At 25.8% G+C, this 19,520-nt stretch overlaps 1 protein-coding gene across 1 annotated transcript in view; it reads right to left on the bottom strand.

Annotated features, from left to right (window-relative positions):
- Positions 1 to 3,826: 3,826 nt before the first annotated feature.
- Positions 3,827 to 19,520, bottom strand: part of LOC113556452 (SRSF protein kinase 3-like) — a 47,033-nt gene continuing 31,339 nt past the window's right edge. Inside the window, exons 2-10 of the mRNA XM_026961403.1 lie at positions 15,840 to 16,058; positions 12,434 to 12,521; positions 11,652 to 11,846; positions 11,382 to 11,529; positions 9,372 to 9,470; positions 8,905 to 9,029; positions 8,534 to 8,641; positions 6,897 to 7,059; positions 3,827 to 5,992 (exon numbers count right to left, since the gene is read on the bottom strand). Of these exons, the coding sequence (XP_026817204.1) occupies positions 5,808 to 5,992; positions 6,897 to 7,059; positions 8,534 to 8,641; positions 8,905 to 9,029; positions 9,372 to 9,470; positions 11,382 to 11,529; positions 11,652 to 11,846; positions 12,434 to 12,521; positions 15,840 to 16,058 (1,330 nt within the window). The 3' untranslated portion in view covers positions 3,827 to 5,807. The remainder of the gene's footprint in view (positions 5,993 to 6,896; positions 7,060 to 8,533; positions 8,642 to 8,904; positions 9,030 to 9,371; positions 9,471 to 11,381; positions 11,530 to 11,651; positions 11,847 to 12,433; positions 12,522 to 15,839; positions 16,059 to 19,520) is intronic.

The following is a 19,520-nucleotide window of genomic DNA, read 5'->3' as shown; positions in this document are numbered from 1 at the left end:
TTAATTAGTATTTGATTATTTTGTATTATAATATATTTATATTTAAACCTAAAAATCCAGATCCTACTCTTTTACATGATTTTATTTTTTATTTTCAGATTTTCCGTCGACTATTGGCTACTATTAATCTAAGACCGTGGCTATAGCGTTTAGCGTCAAATTATGACTGGTGTTGTATATAAATATATAAATATATAATTGGATAATTGAATTTCTGTTTAAAATAATTAAAATTTATTTTTATTTTTATTTTATTTACTGTTGTAGCCTGTAGGAATCAAGTACTCCTTAATGGCCGATTTTTGTGTTTAAAGTAAAAATAGGTTAAATAATAACAAAATATCATGTAAGCGTCTTGCACTATATTACAATCATACGGAATCATTTTATGTCAAACACTGATTATTTTTTCGCAGTGTGACGTTTGACGACGACGCACGACACAGGTTGTCCGCGGCGGCGGTCGTCGACGAGTACGACGATTAGAAATAATTACTTCATTTTATTATAGGCCGAAATGCCGAATTCCTTTGCACTCTCTATCGGGAGTAATTACGGCGTAGCATATTTTCTACAGGAGTGGCCCATCTATAGTATTTATAATCAATGGTATAATATAATAATTGACAAATATAGAATAGAACAATATTATCCGTCGTCGGGTCGCCTCATGCACACGCACAATAAATACATATATATATATAAACATAATAAAAGTAGATGTGGAATCGCTCGGTCGTCGGTGCGATAAGCACGCGACGATCACCGAATAGCGTCCCACAGCTATACATAGAAAATAATAAAATCATTAAAATCATACACTATAATATAATATTATGTTATATGTATATAATATTATTTTATTTAGGTACCTATTTTACATAAATGATCTATTATTTATGAATATCAGAATATGTATATTATTTATTAATTATTTGCAAGTTTAGGTAGGTACAATAAATGTTTTAAAATAATCGCTACACTTATAATTAATTACGAACTATTATGCTGTTGGCTTGGAAATGTTTATTGAAAAACGCACGTGATTGTGAAACTTACAAAACCTTATAATGTTTTGTGACTTTATGTACAAAAAAGTATAAACTAAAAATATTAAAAAATAAATGTGCACAAAATTTAGTTGGTTATGAATTTACGATGCGTAACGGCCTTCGATAGTATTTGTAGTGTTCGTACTTCGTTGTTTGTATAACGTTATTGAACAACGAAAACAATTAGTAATAGTGTAAAAGTGTTGTGGAATTTGATAATTATTATTACCCGGACCTGGTCAGTAAAATACTAAAATAGGTAATTTTCAATTAATTATTATATAATTATCGAAGTCCGACATTCAAATTTAATTTTCACTATATTTTTTTTCTAAAAAATTAAAAACTGATGATTTTTATACTTAAATTGATAACGTTTTTATATCCATTTCCTAATGTATGAAAAAAAAATCAAAAAAGGTTCAACATCGTTACAAGATTTACATAATATATTATATAAATAATATAAATATTCGTATACACTAGGTATTAGGTAATAGCCAATAGGTATATATAGTATACATTTATACATTTTAATAAATAATAAAATTAATTTATTATAAAAAACATACCTATTATCTAGTCCTAGTTTATACCTATACATGTTTATGTAAAGGTGTTGTCTTACTTTTGCTTATCATTATTTATTTATATACATATAAATTTTATAGACCATAGTATTAGCAATTTTTGAAACATAATAATTTTAAATTAAATAAACGATTAAAGTGATTAAACTATTAAAGTAATTAATAATACTGATAACCATTAATTACTAATCAATAGTATCGTCACAATAATATTTATATAGTCTTATAATTGGAGCTCGGAAGTTGATGCATTTTGCATTTTTTTTTTGAAACTTTTTGGATGATGCTCTCCTGGCCATAAATGTGTTCATTAGTAAGTGAATTTTAAAAACTAATTTCTATTTTGCATTTTTTGACATTTTTACTAATTTCATATCAGTTCACTTTTTATCGTTTTTTGTCGATCATTATGCCGATAACTTACTCAAAACGTCTTCTATATATATATATATTAGTAGTTTTTTATTTAATTTTTAAGGATATTTTAAATTCTGAACGGAGTGATGAATGTATTGATTTTACAATAATGTGTGTATTTTTATTTTTGTATGTCATCACGTTTTGGAGTAGTAATAGTGCTTTGATTTTTGACTTCAGCCTCTCTTTGAAAATGAAATTGAGTATAGTTGGTACTGTGGTAAGTAAACAATTTCAAGTAGTTTTTAAAAGCGTCGGGAAAAACTCTGAAAAAATAACGGAAAAACAGGATTTTTTACGCATAACCACTTTTCGACAATATCGATATTTTGATTTTACTGTAACTCAAAAACAAATCATTGTAAATACTTGAAATTTTCAAAATATTTTGACATTTTTAAGCTACTTATAAACAATTGAAATTTTCGACTTTCTAAGTTTTTTTTCTTAAAATGCCGATAAATAAAATTTAGCTATCCAAAAAATCTTTAAAATTTAATCCAAGGTTTATTATAAGTTGTACTTATCGTAGTAAAAAAAAAATCAAAAATCGTTAGTCACAATTCTTGTTTATAAGCATTTAAAGTTCAAATGTTTACAAAATACATCAAAATCGCGAAAATTTGCAAAGAATTTTAAAGTTGAAAATTCATAAAATTTTTGTGATTTATACTTAAGGTTCAAAAATCCAATACAAGGTTATCCATAAGTTTTCCTTCAAGTAGTTGAAAAAAAAATTCCAGCGTCAATATAGAAAATATTTTATGAGCATATGAAATTTAATTTTTTACGAAATCGCGTAAAATAACGATATATTACAATTTAAATGTAGGTAATAATATAATATATCCAACTAATTATCATTGACTGACAAATCATCTCCGTTCAGAATCGTTTTTCGTATACAATGATACCTGCCATTGCATTCAAATTTAACACATCCATTATAGTGACCAGTGACCTACTCTCCATCTCTACTATACAGCAGAGCGATACCCATTTGCCCACTTTTTTTTTTGTCATTATTATGTCATATTTTGAGTAATTTGTAAGTTTTGATAAAGGTATATATAATTTTATAGTAAAATAGAGTACAATTTAAAAAAAAAAACATATTTTTATTAATTTAAAATAAATATTTGTAATTTTTGTAGGTTATTTTTTAAGAACATTTTTTGTCATTTTTATGTCATATTTGCATTTTTTTAGGTCATTTTTTAATGTTTTTAAGGTTATCAACTTCCGAGCCCTACAGTTATAATCATTTGTTTCAATTTTATAACCAGCTACAAGTATATTTAATATTATGTAGATTATGTACAATAACTTTATTTTACTTGTACCTTATTGAGTTTTGAGTAATTGAACAGTAAAGGAACAAAAAAATATTTGGTTTTCAACTTGTTAATATTATTCTAGATAATTATAAATTATTATTTGGCTGTCAGTACTCGGTACAGTATATACTATTTTATACATATTTTAGAATGTAGTTATATATAGTTAAATAGTTTAATTTATACTTTTTAACAAATTATATGTTATTTATTTAATAGGTAATCGTAAGATTTATAATATTCTATATGTATATACAATATACATTATACAATTATTATAATTTACCTTCTTATGTACATATATACTGAGATTTAAAAACATAAAATACGGTATTTTATATAATTCGATTTTATTTATTTCCAATAAATATACTAATAATTTAAATCATTTTTGTACAAAAAATGTTTTGTTACCAGTATGATACATAAACAAAACTACAGTTAAATTTTTTTTTTTGGGGGGGGGAAGCTAGATTTTTTTGGTTACAGTTACCCATAATGATTTCACAGTTCACCCATTTACCATCATAATACGTTTTATCATAAGTCATAACAATATTAAATAACTTAGAGTGTACACCATTTTACTGAAAACTAAAATTTAATTATTTACACCACAATACTCGACATTTTGAATCGCTATGTATTCAGGTATACCGTATAGCGTATACAAATGAAAAATAGCTTAAGTATTTACTGCTTATACAAAATTAAACAAAATAAAAACAACAAAATATATGAAAAAAGATATGAAATTTGTTTTCCTAAAATCGTATTTATTATTCTATGGTTCAAACAATTATACACCTTTTTAAGATTTACTTATATATACATTGAAAAATATAGTTATTGGCCTATTATATCTGTTACGGATATGTCGACGGTGAAATGAATTATGATGTTCCTTTTTGGCGGGGGGAGCCGATTCCTCTGAGCTGATTCTTAAAGTGATAACTTAAATACAGTTGGTGAGGTTGAAATTGGTTTGTTTTTGTGTTACATTACAAAGTTTTAAATTTAATTTTTAATTAAAACTAATTATTTTTTTAAAATTTGTATTTCAATCAAAAATTGTTTTAAGGCCATTATTATTTATTTAGAAAAGATATACAGATAGATTATATAATTTATATAAAAAGACATAAGATATATTTAGATAGTTAAGATTATATTATAATGTACCTAGTTCTATATGTTAAGCACGCCGTGTACACTGTTTAGTAAGTATTACATTTAATTGTATTCCTATATCTAGGAATTATATTAACACGTAACGGTATCTTTATTTTCACGCAAGAACTGTTAATATGTATCTGATTAGCTGCCATATTTCACGTGTAAATTTACCAAACCCTTTTGATTGAGCCTATACGATAAGAGGGTATTCCAAAAAATTATTTTACGATAACGTAAAAGATAAAATTGACAATAAATTATGCAACATAAATTCAAACGTTGCCTAGCTTGAAATTAACATTCTGCATAAAGTAATATAACGTTAAATAAACTTAATAGCTTGGTGATATGTAATAAGTTGTAATTATTATACGAGTAGGTACTTAAAAATTATACTTAATTACACATAAATGCCATGAACGACATGTACAATTTTGTGAAACGGATAGCGATTTTAGGTCAAATACTCAAATTCAAAGGTACAATAGGTACATATAACATATTATATTGTATAAATAATAGTAATAACAACGATCGATTAACGTAACCCAATAATTATTTAAGTGTCTTGCTATTTTACTGTTAAATCGAGCACCCCGTGTATGGTATATCATTATTTGTTACAAAGATTTTATTCTCATCGAAATCTTAATACATTGTAAATTTTATAATTTTTATATCAATTAATATTGATATAAAATTATTATTATTTATTTTTATTTAACATTTTTAACGTAGGTTTGAACAATAAATATCAAGTATATGCCAATTCTCTGCAAATCTTAATATACATAAAAACATATATTTATATAAGTAAAAATTGAGTCATATATAAATGTAGTGCGTGAGGTCGTGGCCTATGAGGCCAGTATATGATAGTTAAGCCCGTTTTTCTTTTGAAGAAAAGTACGAATTCTTAAAATTTCCATCTCTTTTTCTTTATCACAAAAAAAAAATACATTGTCATACATGAGTATATTCTATATTTTTACAACATTTAAATATAACTTAATTGGTGTTATATAGACGCAGTATACAGTCGGGCTTATACAGTTGGTACTATTTTACTATATAAACATTATATATGTATGTATGTAATGTATAATGATTTGTTTGTGTAATTAGTTTAAAAATAAAAACTTTCAAACACACGCATGTTTAATACAATAATGGAAATTTCACTATAACTACCTACTTATGATAATATAATTATTAATAATCGAATTACGAATATGTTATGCCAACATCCACGGGTTCAAGAGACATTGGGTAGCCGAAGCTCGATTATCCTGATCCAAGTCCAACATCGGTGTTAGAAATGACGAGAATGCTTTGGCTTCTTTAGTGTTCCATTCGTATTTCTCTGTCAACACGTCGTACAGATACCACGGTTTCAGGTTACTGATGTGCTTCAAATTTCCTGTAACGGAGCATCATGGAAAAATAAATAAAAATAATTATAGGTATAGCGCTATAACAGGTACATAAAGGTTCACCTAAATTATGTACCTATAATTATTTTGCGCCATAATGGGCATTCAATTAAAGGTTAATTTAAAGGAGTTTTAAGACGAGCCGTTAATTAAAAGTTCTGAATCAGCAATATGTTTTAGGTTTAACAGGTTATATCAATATAGAATACCTACATTTATAAAGAACATTAACCACCTTGCCGAATTAATTAAAGACTATAATGTTTGTTTTAATTTTTCAAATCTTAAATAACTAACAATTGTATACATTATTAATTAAAAAATAATTTGTAAATTGGCAGATGTCAAAATTTTACCATGTATAGAAAATGCTAATATAAATTTAATCTAAGGTTATCTGCTTTTAAATTATAAGGAAATCTTAATTTTCTATCAAAAACCATTTAAAAGTTAAAAATTAAAGCATTTTTACTGTTCTAAAAAGTTGATGACTAATAGACAGTAAAAATCTCACAAAATTATAAAATCAATAGGTACATTAAATACTTCACTCAGAATCTAAAAAAGTTAATTATTATAATATAGTTATAAATATAGATTTAGAGTCCGTTATATGTTTAGATTTATATAATATTGAACAACTTTTTTACAGACATGGTATTTCAAAATAAAAACGATAGTGCACAGTAAGACTTCTTTAATTTTTATTGTGTAAATTTTATCTAGAAATGTAATCTTCCTGATTTTTTTCCATTTAAAATTGCCTACATATAATCCCTTAAAAATCAAACTTGCAGTGTCTTCTCAAGTGCATATGAACGTGATTTATCAAAATCGTGTGGCCTTATAAAAACAATGAGGTTATGAATTGTATTAAACCATTAATATTACCGTTGGTCCTGAAAAAGCTGCTGGAGTGTTTGCCGCTTTGAATTACGTACATCGGTATTTGGCCTAATAGCTCGATTATGTGGGCTATATGGTCTTCGTCTTTGTTGTAAGTGGCCCCAGAGTGCGGGTCGAATAAAAAATCACCGGTAGCCAACTCAAATGCCTGAAAATTTTAATATTTTTCATTTAAGTGTTTTTGTTCAAACCTATGACATACAAACTACAATAAATATGTATAAATGGTTGTAGGACACTTTGTATGGTCACCCGGAAAAAATAAAAACCGCAGACAGTTTGTACTATTTCAGAACGTAATAAAATGTATATGGTAAACAGTTTGTACTTTTTCAGGAAAAAAAATGCTGAGACATGAAATGTTAGACATAATTTGTTATTACAAAACACAGGTAATTAAAAATGTTAACATACATAAATAATAAAAATAATAATATCAGGGCTAACATTTGTATAAAATAAACAATTGTAAAATATGCATTATATTTACCAAAATTTGCAAAAATATGCATTTAAATTGTTTTATGATAAACAAAAAAATTTAGTTACCTACAAAAACAAAATTATTTATTTATTGAAATACATTAGTGATTGGTTGTTTGTCTTAATATAATATAATTGAGAAATAAAATTTATAATTCACACTCAATAGTGGAAATATTTTTAATTTTATGTTTGAAAAATTGGAAAATTTATGTTTGACAAAAAAACCAAGTTTTATACTTTAATCAGCAGGGTTAGAATTAAATACGAAATATTAATATTAAATTATAAATATTAATTACGAAATATACTATAAAACATGAATTTTTCGCAATAATATTTATTTTATTCAATATATACAATAATATACATTTTATCCAAAATATGCAAAAACATTCAAAATAAAAACAACACCATTTAAATACCGTACAAAACGCCCGCGATCGATTTCTATCAATTATCACCGTACTAAGTGTCCGCGATATGCAACTCAAACGATAGATAGCACAAACTGTCCGTTTACCGTATACATTTGTATTATACTTATACGTATATAGATAGTACATACGATTTATACGATTGTACATTATAAAACTATCACTAAGATATATAAACATTATAAACGAGTTCGAAATTTAGGATTTTTAACTGCAGCGGAGTTGTTTTTACACATATCTTATATGTATATATAAGATGGTATACATACCATATGCATTATGTTATGAGAGCTTGCTTACATTTTGTTAATAATTGTAAAACTGTTTAATAAATAATGTAATATAAATTTTTTTCAATTGAAAATTTAAAAATGTCTACTATTTAATGTACAGTTTTTAATTTTAGATACACAAATCTGGAATCCTATAAAGAGTTTTGCAAAAACGCCCTCAAACAAAACTATATATTGTAAAACCAATTTAAAGTTTTTCATTACCTACATAAAATCATTACAAATATATATTTATTTAAGAAATACAATATATATTAGGTATTTAAGTATTTTTTAAATGTATTATATGTGTGATAAAATATTTCTAGGAAAAGGTTTAAAGTAATTATTTAGAATTTTTTGGACACAGTTGACAAATATTCATACATATATGTATAATACATTATATGATTTATATAAACACACTAACCAGACAAGCTGTGCTCCAAATGTCCGCAGGTGTGCCGTACCCAGCACCCAGGAGAACCTCCAGACTTCGGTATTGACGTGTTTGAATGTTTTCTGTGTAGTGATTATCCTATGAAAAATAAAAATAATTATAACAAATTTTATCTAAAGAAATTATGTCTGTTTTGCAATACTACACAAATACATATTATGTATAATATTCTCAAGGTGAGTATTATAATAATGTGTTACAGCATCAAGTGTTCAATATAGGATTTATACACTCGATATTAATAGCCACAAACATTAATTTACGGTGAACATAATGTTATTATTTAATGGTGCAAATACCATCACGCTATTAATAGTTAAGATATAATATATAATTATTACCTCCCAACAAGCGTTACCAAGATCAGCTATTTTGATATTTACACTCCCCAAATCATCCAACAATTCGTATAATCTTTTGAATTTACTAATTTTTCTAAAATAACAATTTGATTCGGCATAACTCTCTAGATAAAACACACAATGTAATAATATTTTATACAACAAATATAATAAATAATAATAATTAATAATATTATGGTTATTGGGACATTGGGTAAATGCTTTGTAATTCGTTTTGAACGAATATATTTAAAAATTCACGTAGGTGAATATTTTTCCCAGATTTTTAATGAACAAATCAGTCATGGTAATAAGTATTACCTATTTGTGCGCACGGGAACTAATTTGAATAATTGTTTTAGTAAGTAATTTTTATCAGGAATCAATTCGTACACTTTATTTTGAAACTTTGGAACTAATTTCGTATTTCCCCTTTGTTTAATACGATAATTCATATTAATACTAACCGCTTTCCATATCCAACGATTGTTCCGATCGAATTCCGTCTAATCGATAATTACCCTGTAATCTTTCATCAGCGTTATTTTTTCCATTTTTTCTGTTTCCTATAAAAGTAAAATATATTTAGAACAATTATTTTATATGAAAATCAAGTTTATTTAAACTTAGGTTAAACCTTAGTTTTTAACGATGACTATAAATAACACTGATAAAGTCATAAACCATCTTTATGTATTTAACTAAATGATAAATTAATATCTCATCTATATGTGTATATGGATTGTATGGAAATGTATATATTAGTATATGACGGTATAAGAATAAACAATATCCTAAAGTTATAGCAGTTATATGCTTTGATGTAGATACCTACACTTTCCTGTCTTAACTTTTCAGTATATTTACTTTAACTATAAATTATAAATAATAATCGTATAGTGGAAATCAAATATAATATTATTATTTTAGTCCAGTCATATTCAAAGTGGGTGATATCGTTCCCCCGTAGGCGTTGATATAGTCTTCAGGGGAGGGGGCGGTATAAGACTCAAAGGCTACTGTTTTTAAAATACACTACTGACGGTAAGCTTAAAACATTTTGGGGACTGGAAAATGTTTGATCCTCAAAAAAGGCGGTGAATGAAATAAGTTTGACGACCTATGTTTTAGTTTATCGAATAATATTTAAGAGGGCGTCTGCATGTGCTGTCTTCGTCTTACTAACGTACGCCATAGCAAACTTGAGTTCAGTAGAATCCATTATGCTGTTTGCTTTAATAATAGAGTAAATTTACTTACTATTCAACTCAAAGGTAAAGATGTTGTCTTGGGAAACACGTAGGCTTTTATTGATATTTTAATTTCAAACTGAGTTGTATAGTTTGTAAAGGTAAATATTCAAACTTCAAAATGCTCATAACTCACTTTAAAATTAATATATCAATAAAACCTACGAGATGCCCTAGATGATATTCTTACCTTTAAGTTTGATAAAAGGTCAATTGAATCTAATATTAAAGCATGAAATTAATTCTAATAAACGCAATTTTACTATATTGTACGTTAGTAAGACGGAAAAACACATACGGTAACGATGTCCTTTAAGGATTTTCAATTTGAAATATGTATTCAAGTAAAAGCATAATTCACACCGACTAGCAAGATAATTAGAACAGATATAACTCTGGATCAAACTTCGATGTCAAGACTTTCATTAAAATGAAAAATAATTATTTTTAAAAATATTACATTTATAAATATGTAATTGCTTACATATATTGCTTATAACGCCTACTTAAGAAAAGTCAAATATTTTTTTTCGTAATACAACGAAATTATACGAAATTGTGTCTTTAATTTTTCACAATTATTTTCGATAATTTTTCCTTCACTTATCGGAAACCAAGTAATTCAAAAAATATAATTTTCTTCCGAGTAAAACTTTTAAAGCACTAACTGCTTCTGTTAAAAAACATTAATAATAAAAAAAAAAACAATATAATTAAATGAATTAACCGATAATTTACATTTATCTGTATAATCGTGGTTTTTATATATCTAATGTTTTTCTTTATTTATTTTGAATTGGTTTAAATTTTTCTCCGGCCAAATCTATTTACTTTGGTTTGACGGCTCTCTGATAAATCCTATTTAGGATATTTTTAACTGTCTGCCACTCTACCTAATATAGGCACATTACGTTCTAAGAATTGTTGGTGAAAAATTTACTGTGCTGTAAATCCATCATTTTTAAATTGAACTTTCACGATCCATTAGCGTTTGTGTCCTAGATTTATTCTGAATACATTCGTATTCAGAATAAATACCTACCAAATAATTGTATTTCTAGTAAATATAATTTGAATAATAAATTGAAAATATAAATAGTATTTAAATACTTTTATTTGAAGTTCAAATTGAATAGAACGCAACGTATAACGAACTTATTACACAGTATATTGTTATGTTGTGGACACATATTGGCACATAATATTATTATATATAGGTGAACTTACGTAAGCTCAGTATAGACATCTGTTTGCAACTGTTTTCTGCTGTTAGCTTTATGTATTGGTGTTGTGCACAAATCAATATATTCTCAGGCTTGATGTCTGTGTGAATTATGTGACAAGTCTCGTGAAGGTATTTTAGTCCTTGCAGCACCTAAATGTATAAATATACACAACAATCGGTATTATGCATACAGCGTAAATGATACTTGTATGATGCGCGCAGTTCGTTGTTATATATTCTTATTTACTGCGAACGTGTTCACTCAAACTTACTTGTCTGATGATATGTTTTACCAAGTACAACGGTATCCCCTGGTAGTTGGTCCTCTTGATGAGCTTCAGCAAATTGGGTCCCAATGCCTCGAATACCATAACCACGTGCATACCCCGCAAACCGTCTATTCGGAAATCGTCGAACAACTGAATGATCTTCGTACGATTTGTATCCAAATCTCGATGACGATAAATCTAAATATTAAATAATATCATTTTATTATTATTATGATAAGCTAGGGCTCGGAAGTTGATGACCTTAAAACATTAAAAAATGACCTAAAAAAATTACAAATATTTGTTTTAAATTAATAAAAATGAATTTTTTTTTAAAATTGTACTCTATTTTACTATAAAATGACAAAAAATGTTCTTAAAAACTAAATAAAAAAAATTACAAATATAGTAGAGTACTAACCGACGTTTTAATTTTCAGCATTTCGAAAATATTACGAAAAAAACAATAAAATTTAGGTACAATAATATTCATAACAACACGACAACGACGTAATCGGTGAAATAAAATCGGATAGGTACTAATCTTAGTCCGTGATAATTTCAGTTTTTAGTAAGTTATCGGCATAATGACAATCAACAAGAAACAATAAGAAGTGAACTAATGTGAAATCAATAAAAATGACTAAAAATGTGGGAAAATGACTTAAAAATGTCAGATAACATATTATTATTTCCGTGGTATAGAGTATATTAAATATTATTAATATTAGTATGTATGACGTATGTGGTATGTACTATGTGTACGAATTCGGTGACATACTTACACTTTTTAACATTCGAATTTCATCCAACGCACTTTCTGTGTAATCAACTGCGGATTTCACGACCTTGAGGGCTGAAAAGTTGTGTGCCCTATACAACGACAAAAAAATCTTATTATACAAAGTTAGAATAATTAAATTATTTAAATTTTTTTATGCCCTATTGTACAGAAAACTATTACGTTAAATATCTAGCTTATGCTGTTATAATAATAATAATAATTTTAATAATAACATTTCAATTTTCGTATATATAAAAAAAAATATATATATTGTAAAAAGCTTATTTAAATTATATTTTTATATTTTCCAGCATTTATTTTTAAACTTCATTATTACTATATATATATATATAAGTTAGTGATATGTTGTTACCAATGTTTACAGTAGACTAAACAATTTTAAATAACATTTAAATTATATTATATCTCTATTCTTTTATTTTAAAGAGGTAGATAAATTAGCTAACCTTGATAACGTTTAATATTCTTTTTGTAAACTGAAAAGTAATTCGAGGGACTACAAAAGGCATTTTGTAACTGTAGCAGTATTAATATAACATATAAATTCTATTTGGAATATCAGAGACCTGCTATTTAATATTTTAGCCAAATAAAATTAAATTCAGGTAAAGGCCTGTATTTGAAAATCAACTAGAATCCATTTAAACAAGCCTTACCGATAAAATATCTAATTTAGAGAGTTTATTTTAGTAAATAATTTAAATCGATTAGTTTTTATTTAAGGTTCAAAACAATCGTATTCAAATATTATACTTAATATTATTCTACATCTACATTCATTTAATGCGACATTTTGACCATTAGGAAGATGATTTGAAATTAATTATTATTTTAGAACAAGTCATAATTTATAATTTTGAAATATTCACTATAATAGTTGATTATATTTCGAAAGTAATAAATTATTGTCCTTATAAAATTACTAGGGTTAGGAATTTATTGTACATGTTTTTAACGAGTAATGAAAATGTGATGAGTTACAAATTTGTTTGAAGTAATTTTAATTAAAATCAAGCTTTTTTTTTACATATTTTGCAGTAAATAATATATTTTTACATATTTTTTAGAATTTAATATACATTTTTTTTTTGTAAAATAAAGAAAAATTAAATAACAACAATATAACGTATCTATGTTTAAAATAAAATTGACTTATATTTCTGTTAATTTTTTACTTTTTATTAATAAGAATAATACAGCTTACAGGCAGTTTGAATAATGTAGAAGCTCAAAAACAAAAAATTCAAACAGTTCAAGGAGAATAAGAATTGGTAATACAGATAAAATTAAGTGAATTTAAAAAATATTTTATTCATAAAAAGTTTTTAAGAATTTTTATTCATTGGTAAATTTTATGTCAACTTTTTTTTATGTATACGTAGGTATTATCTACAAAATAAGTTTTAAATGTATTAAAATAATTAATTTTAAATTCTATATTATCTAGGTATATAAATGAAAAATGATAATAAATAAATGATTAAATAATATTTTAGTATTTTATGAAATTAAAAAATAACAAACATATTTGTATATTATGATATTTTATCGCTGATTCATATAAGTACATAAATTAATGACATTCTATTAAAAAAATTTATTAATAAATCAATGTTAAATAAATTAATAATCTGATTGATAGTACTATAAACCACTAATGCAAAAAATGTAATTTTTTATAATTTTTTTAAATAAAATAATCAAAGTCTGGGATATGAAAAACATCACCGCAATAATTTAAATAAATAATCATTTAAACAAGTTTCCGAAGTATGCAAATCCCTTTATAACGTATTCTTATAATTATTATCAGGACCATTTTAAATATGAGTGACGGATAAGGTTTTAAACCAATTAAAATACCTACTATGGTACGATATTTATATTTGTCATTCTCGTATTATTTAATATTTTAAAGATACACGTAATAAGTTAGTAGTTTCCAAATTTAAATGTAAAAACGTGGTTATTCCGTCATGATCGGAATCGTGCACCGAATGAATGATAATTTTCAAAATTTCGAAAACGATGAAAATATTATTATTCTGACTTTCCGCAGTTATATTATGTTTAATGTGTACCATGACGACACTATTCAAAGTCCGATAGTTTGTTTGACAAATTTACGTATTATGCGTTATATAACTTGTGAGTATACTAACCCTCTGTGTATTATTCTAGTGTCAGGTACAGCTGTACAAGACTACAACAGTGTATAATATATACTGCGGCAGTCTCGTCTGCATACCGCCTAGTACTCTAGTATCATATATTTATATTATATAATAGTAGATTAAAAAATACAAACAAAGTAGATGATAATAATAACAAATAAGTAAAAAAAAAAATACGATGTTCTCTTAAAATCTTCCTTTTTTTATAAATTAATTCAGATGTGTAACTTTTTAAAACTACACTTGCGGATCACTTATATTTTCCTAAGCAAATTTATAAATTAAATTAATTCACGAAGACACGAACACAATCAATACGATGAATAGCTTGACCGAGAATCTACTAATCATACGTTATAGTGTTTATCACTCTGATGGCAAACTTTATGCAAACTATACCAAAAAATCACTTATATCACTTATGAGTATAAAGTCTATGGGTATTAGCCATTAGGCAATACAAAACAAAGTCAAATTTGTGTTGTAAATATACATGTTGACAGGTTGTAGAAAAAATTGGGATTTGTTAGTGGTTACCGTTTTTTTCAAAGTAGAAAAAAACAGAAATTAGGAAAAAATACAGTCGACACAGTAGAGAAATGCAAATGCTTGAAGTTCCAGAACTTTTCGGAAGCAAAGACAAAGCCCCGTAGTATTTTACATATTTTTAGATTAGTAACATTAGAAACTTTTTAAACAGTTTTTACAGACTTACAGTTATAATAATTTTACTTATTATATACCTAATCGTATTTCAGTTTCTAAAATTGTTTTTAATATCGTTCATTACGTATGTGTCTAATATTAGTACTAATATAGTTTTCAATATTTTGTTACCATCACGCTTTCTTATAATTTTATGTTTTTTTTTCTATATATGTATATAAATGTAACAATTAATGAATTTTGTAAAGATAATATTTAATAGATGGACAATATTCATTACATAAAATACTAATATAATACTAATTATTTTTTCAACTACTTTAATACCCGTATATACTTTTACTTCTTTATGTTTGAGGGGTTCGGTACATCAAAGCCCGCCCCCTATTATTGTTTCTATACGCGGCTAACGAACCTCCGTATAGGCACTAACTTGTATTATATATGTATTTATATCGCTGTATATGTCTTTGGAGCCATGATAACTGCGTGCGTTACTCGAGTAATAAAATACGATGTATTATTATATTATATTATTATACTCACACGTCGTCCCAAGAGAGCCAAACGGTAGAGAAATGACCCCAACCCAGTTTCTTTATTATGTGATAACGGTCGTTGATGACGGACCCCACACGGACTGGAAAATAGGAATTCTCTTTATAGTCCAACGGCTCGTCCAGGTCCGAGTCTGATGATTTTAATAAGTCTTCGGGGTTGTTGTCGGCAACGCTTTTGAACAATTCTGATTCGTGTGGTTCAGACCTGTAAGCAGTTCGACCAGTTACAGTTGTATAACATAATTGGTATATCTTTTAAACAAGTCATAATATGATTAAATTATGTATGTTTATTAGATTAATACATTATATAAATGTATATTTGGTATTTGTATGTATAGGTATTCTTTCTAAAAAAAAATAATCAACAGCTAAATTCCCACAGAATATGTTTGTATTATGAATGTATTCTCATACATTGTGTCACTGTGTACAGTATATTATTATTTCGACTCATATCTAAGAACTAGACTATTGTTATTGTTAATATTTAGTTGTTTATACAAAATTTACGGGAATTATCCCGATCAATGATCGAGAATATTCAATAACAGCCCGAAGTATCGACGGATACGTAATACACTATTTACACTATATTACGTAGCCCTAGGCCATTAGTTGGTCATTGATTGTTGTTTGTCATAATATTTAGTTATCGCCGTGTTTTGTATTTGTTTTTTTTTCCGTGTTCAGTGTTGTGTATTTTATTACTATTTTATGATGTCTAGCTAATGAAAGGAATATTACTGTCTATTTTTCGATACGAGTTGCTTTACTTCTAAACACTCGGTGGATGAAAAAAATAGTAAGATGACTAAGATCATTATAGAAAATCAAGTTGTGGACTTAGTGGTAATATTTTTTTTATTAAGTTAATTTCAAATGTTTTATTTGCGAGGGAAATGATAATATTAATTAAAACTATTGTATTAAGCTGTTAATTTCAACGTTCATCGTTCATGACATTGGTTCTTATATTAATAGTATACTACTATTAGTATAACCATAAATTATATTTTTAATGATAAAATATCTATAACAGCCCCTTCCTATATGACAAAATTATTTGACAATCATTGATCTGGAAGTATTCGTGTGCGATAAACACTAATTTGTTTAGGTTTTATTATTCGAGGTTTTAAAAATGTGTACTTCACTGTACATACTATTATGTAAGTACAATATTATTTTCAGTTACCGGAAAATCCTATGGGTATATACTATGTATTAAATATGTTCTTGCACGTATTTTGCTCGAGCCCCTCCCCTGAAAGTTACATAATATATGTAGAATAGGTATGGGATATGTAATGTAGATGGAAAGAGAGGAAGTGGAAGATCAATGAAGAGATGGATAGACAGAACAGAAAATATGTGTTAGGAATAAAGGTGAGGTAGGGTATAGAGCCATAGCCATTAGATAAGATTTATGAAAAAGATGACCAACACCATGTATTATAGTTATTTGCAAATTCGAAGAAAAATAAGATATATATTGATATATATATGGATCGGTACTTATATACATTATACAGCGCATAACTATATTCATATAATTAGTTGGATCTAAAGTATTTTACAAATTTAATTACAGACTTAAGAATGTTAAAATACATTAGTTTTATAAAAAAAAAATGTATAAATTATTTCCATCTTATTAATATGTGGGGGCATAAAAAACAGTATACTAAATTGAGACTTTGGGACTTTTTTTGGATATTATAGATAACTGCGAATCAGAAACCTACTTGGGTCTTATAGACTACTCTTAAATTATATCCATTATTTCAAAGTAAATATTGCTCAACTTTATTAAATGGCTCATATTATTGACTTAATTAAATCTCACTAAAAGAATCAAACATTTAATTTTAAATATTATTAATTGTATAAATATAATTTATGTGTTTACACATTTTGATATTTTGAAAAATATGAATTTTAAACGTTTATAAAAATAATTATTCATGAAAGTACCTTTTGTAGGGCTATTTTTGATATTTAAAATTTGCAGTAAGGTTGTAAGAATAACTTACGGGAAACCTTGTAATACATTTTCAAACTTTTTTAACAACAATGTTATTTTATATAATTCAAAAAAATTAAAAATTGAAAAATTTCAAATGTTTATAAATGGTACAAGAATATATTTTGTAAATATATCGCCTCTAAAAAATATAAATATAAAATTTTTTTGAAAACTAGTCTGAATTCTTCATTTTTGGATTTCTACCATGAGAAAATTATTTTTTTTTTGAATTTCCAAAAATACCAACTAGATCCGATTTTCTACCGTAAATTTCATTGAAAGTTAGAGATTGAAACATTTTTTCTTTTATTATAATAGTGTCTTTTGACATAAAAAATTTACATTATTGTAAAATCAATATACAATCACATTATCTCCACCCAGAATCTAAAAAAAAAAAATACATAACATTATACAAGATTGAATATCGGAAGTATAAATAATATATTTTTTAAATTGAGATTTTTCAATATTTATGGTCCTTTATTGATGTATTTATTACAAGGTGATAAATCGGTAAATAATTTATTTATTGTAAATTTATGTAAATTTAATAGTTTTCACGTTTTTTGATTACCTACTATTAGAAATTAAATTAAGGTGTTTTATAAGACTTTTGACAACCAAATCTTACGCTTTTATTCAAAAAAAGCGTAAACACAGATATGAAAAATAACACCGTTTTTATTATACATTACTCGGCTTTATAAATTATAATAAATAATGTGTTTTTGTTGTACTGCTTTAAAATAATATTACCTACTCGAAGTGCCATCGTGAAAACTGAAAATAAATGAATTTTATGTTACAATAATAATTAATAATGTGGATAACTAATAAGTGATAGGCCTAAGCTTATGTGATACCATTTGTATAACTACAAATTGTTATCACTATATCGTTCGTAATTAACATTAAATAATTAATTAATTAAATTGTTTTTCAGAATTTAATACAGAATAAAATAAAGATAAATAAAGATATACTTTTGTGAACTGCATTAGTTGATCATAAGATGTCATGAATAATGAATATACCATATTATCATTTCTTTTAAATTTCTCCAATTTATGGAAAACCAAATGTACAAGGAAATCATCTTATAACGTTTGTTTATAATTTATTCGTATAATATAAGGAAAATAAATTTATAATTTTCAATGGTTTTAAGTGGTATAAGAGGATTATATATTGTATATAAATATAACTATAGAATCTCCGCAATTCTTTATGGCAAATTGTTTGTCGAATAGCTGCCACTCGTATAGAATTTGATCACTTAATAGCGGCTATATAGGTACTCTATACATATTAGCCATAATACATATTCACATCACCTTCCCGTCAACTATATTATACTCTTATGCCCGCCTCCTGTCAAAGTTCAAAAGCTCAATGCTAATTGAATACTACTTGATGGTATTTAATTATTCAGCCATTCAAAATTGTCATTAATTATTAATTAATTGGATATAACTTTGTATAAAATTAGCGCCGTTTTCAATTTTTAAGGCACATTATTAAATAAATTTAAACTATTTTTTATGAGTTTAGGTAAACGAAATATTATATTATATTATTACCTGTGGATCTAAAATGAAGTAATAATTTAATAAAATAGATTTCTAACTAATGTGT

Source organism: Rhopalosiphum maidis, chromosome 3 (assembly GCF_003676215.2).
Source record: "Rhopalosiphum maidis isolate BTI-1 chromosome 3, ASM367621v3, whole genome shotgun sequence".
Classification (NCBI taxonomy): domain Eukaryota; kingdom Metazoa; phylum Arthropoda; class Insecta; order Hemiptera; family Aphididae; genus Rhopalosiphum; species Rhopalosiphum maidis.
This window is presented reverse-complemented; position numbering and strand designations above follow the sequence as displayed.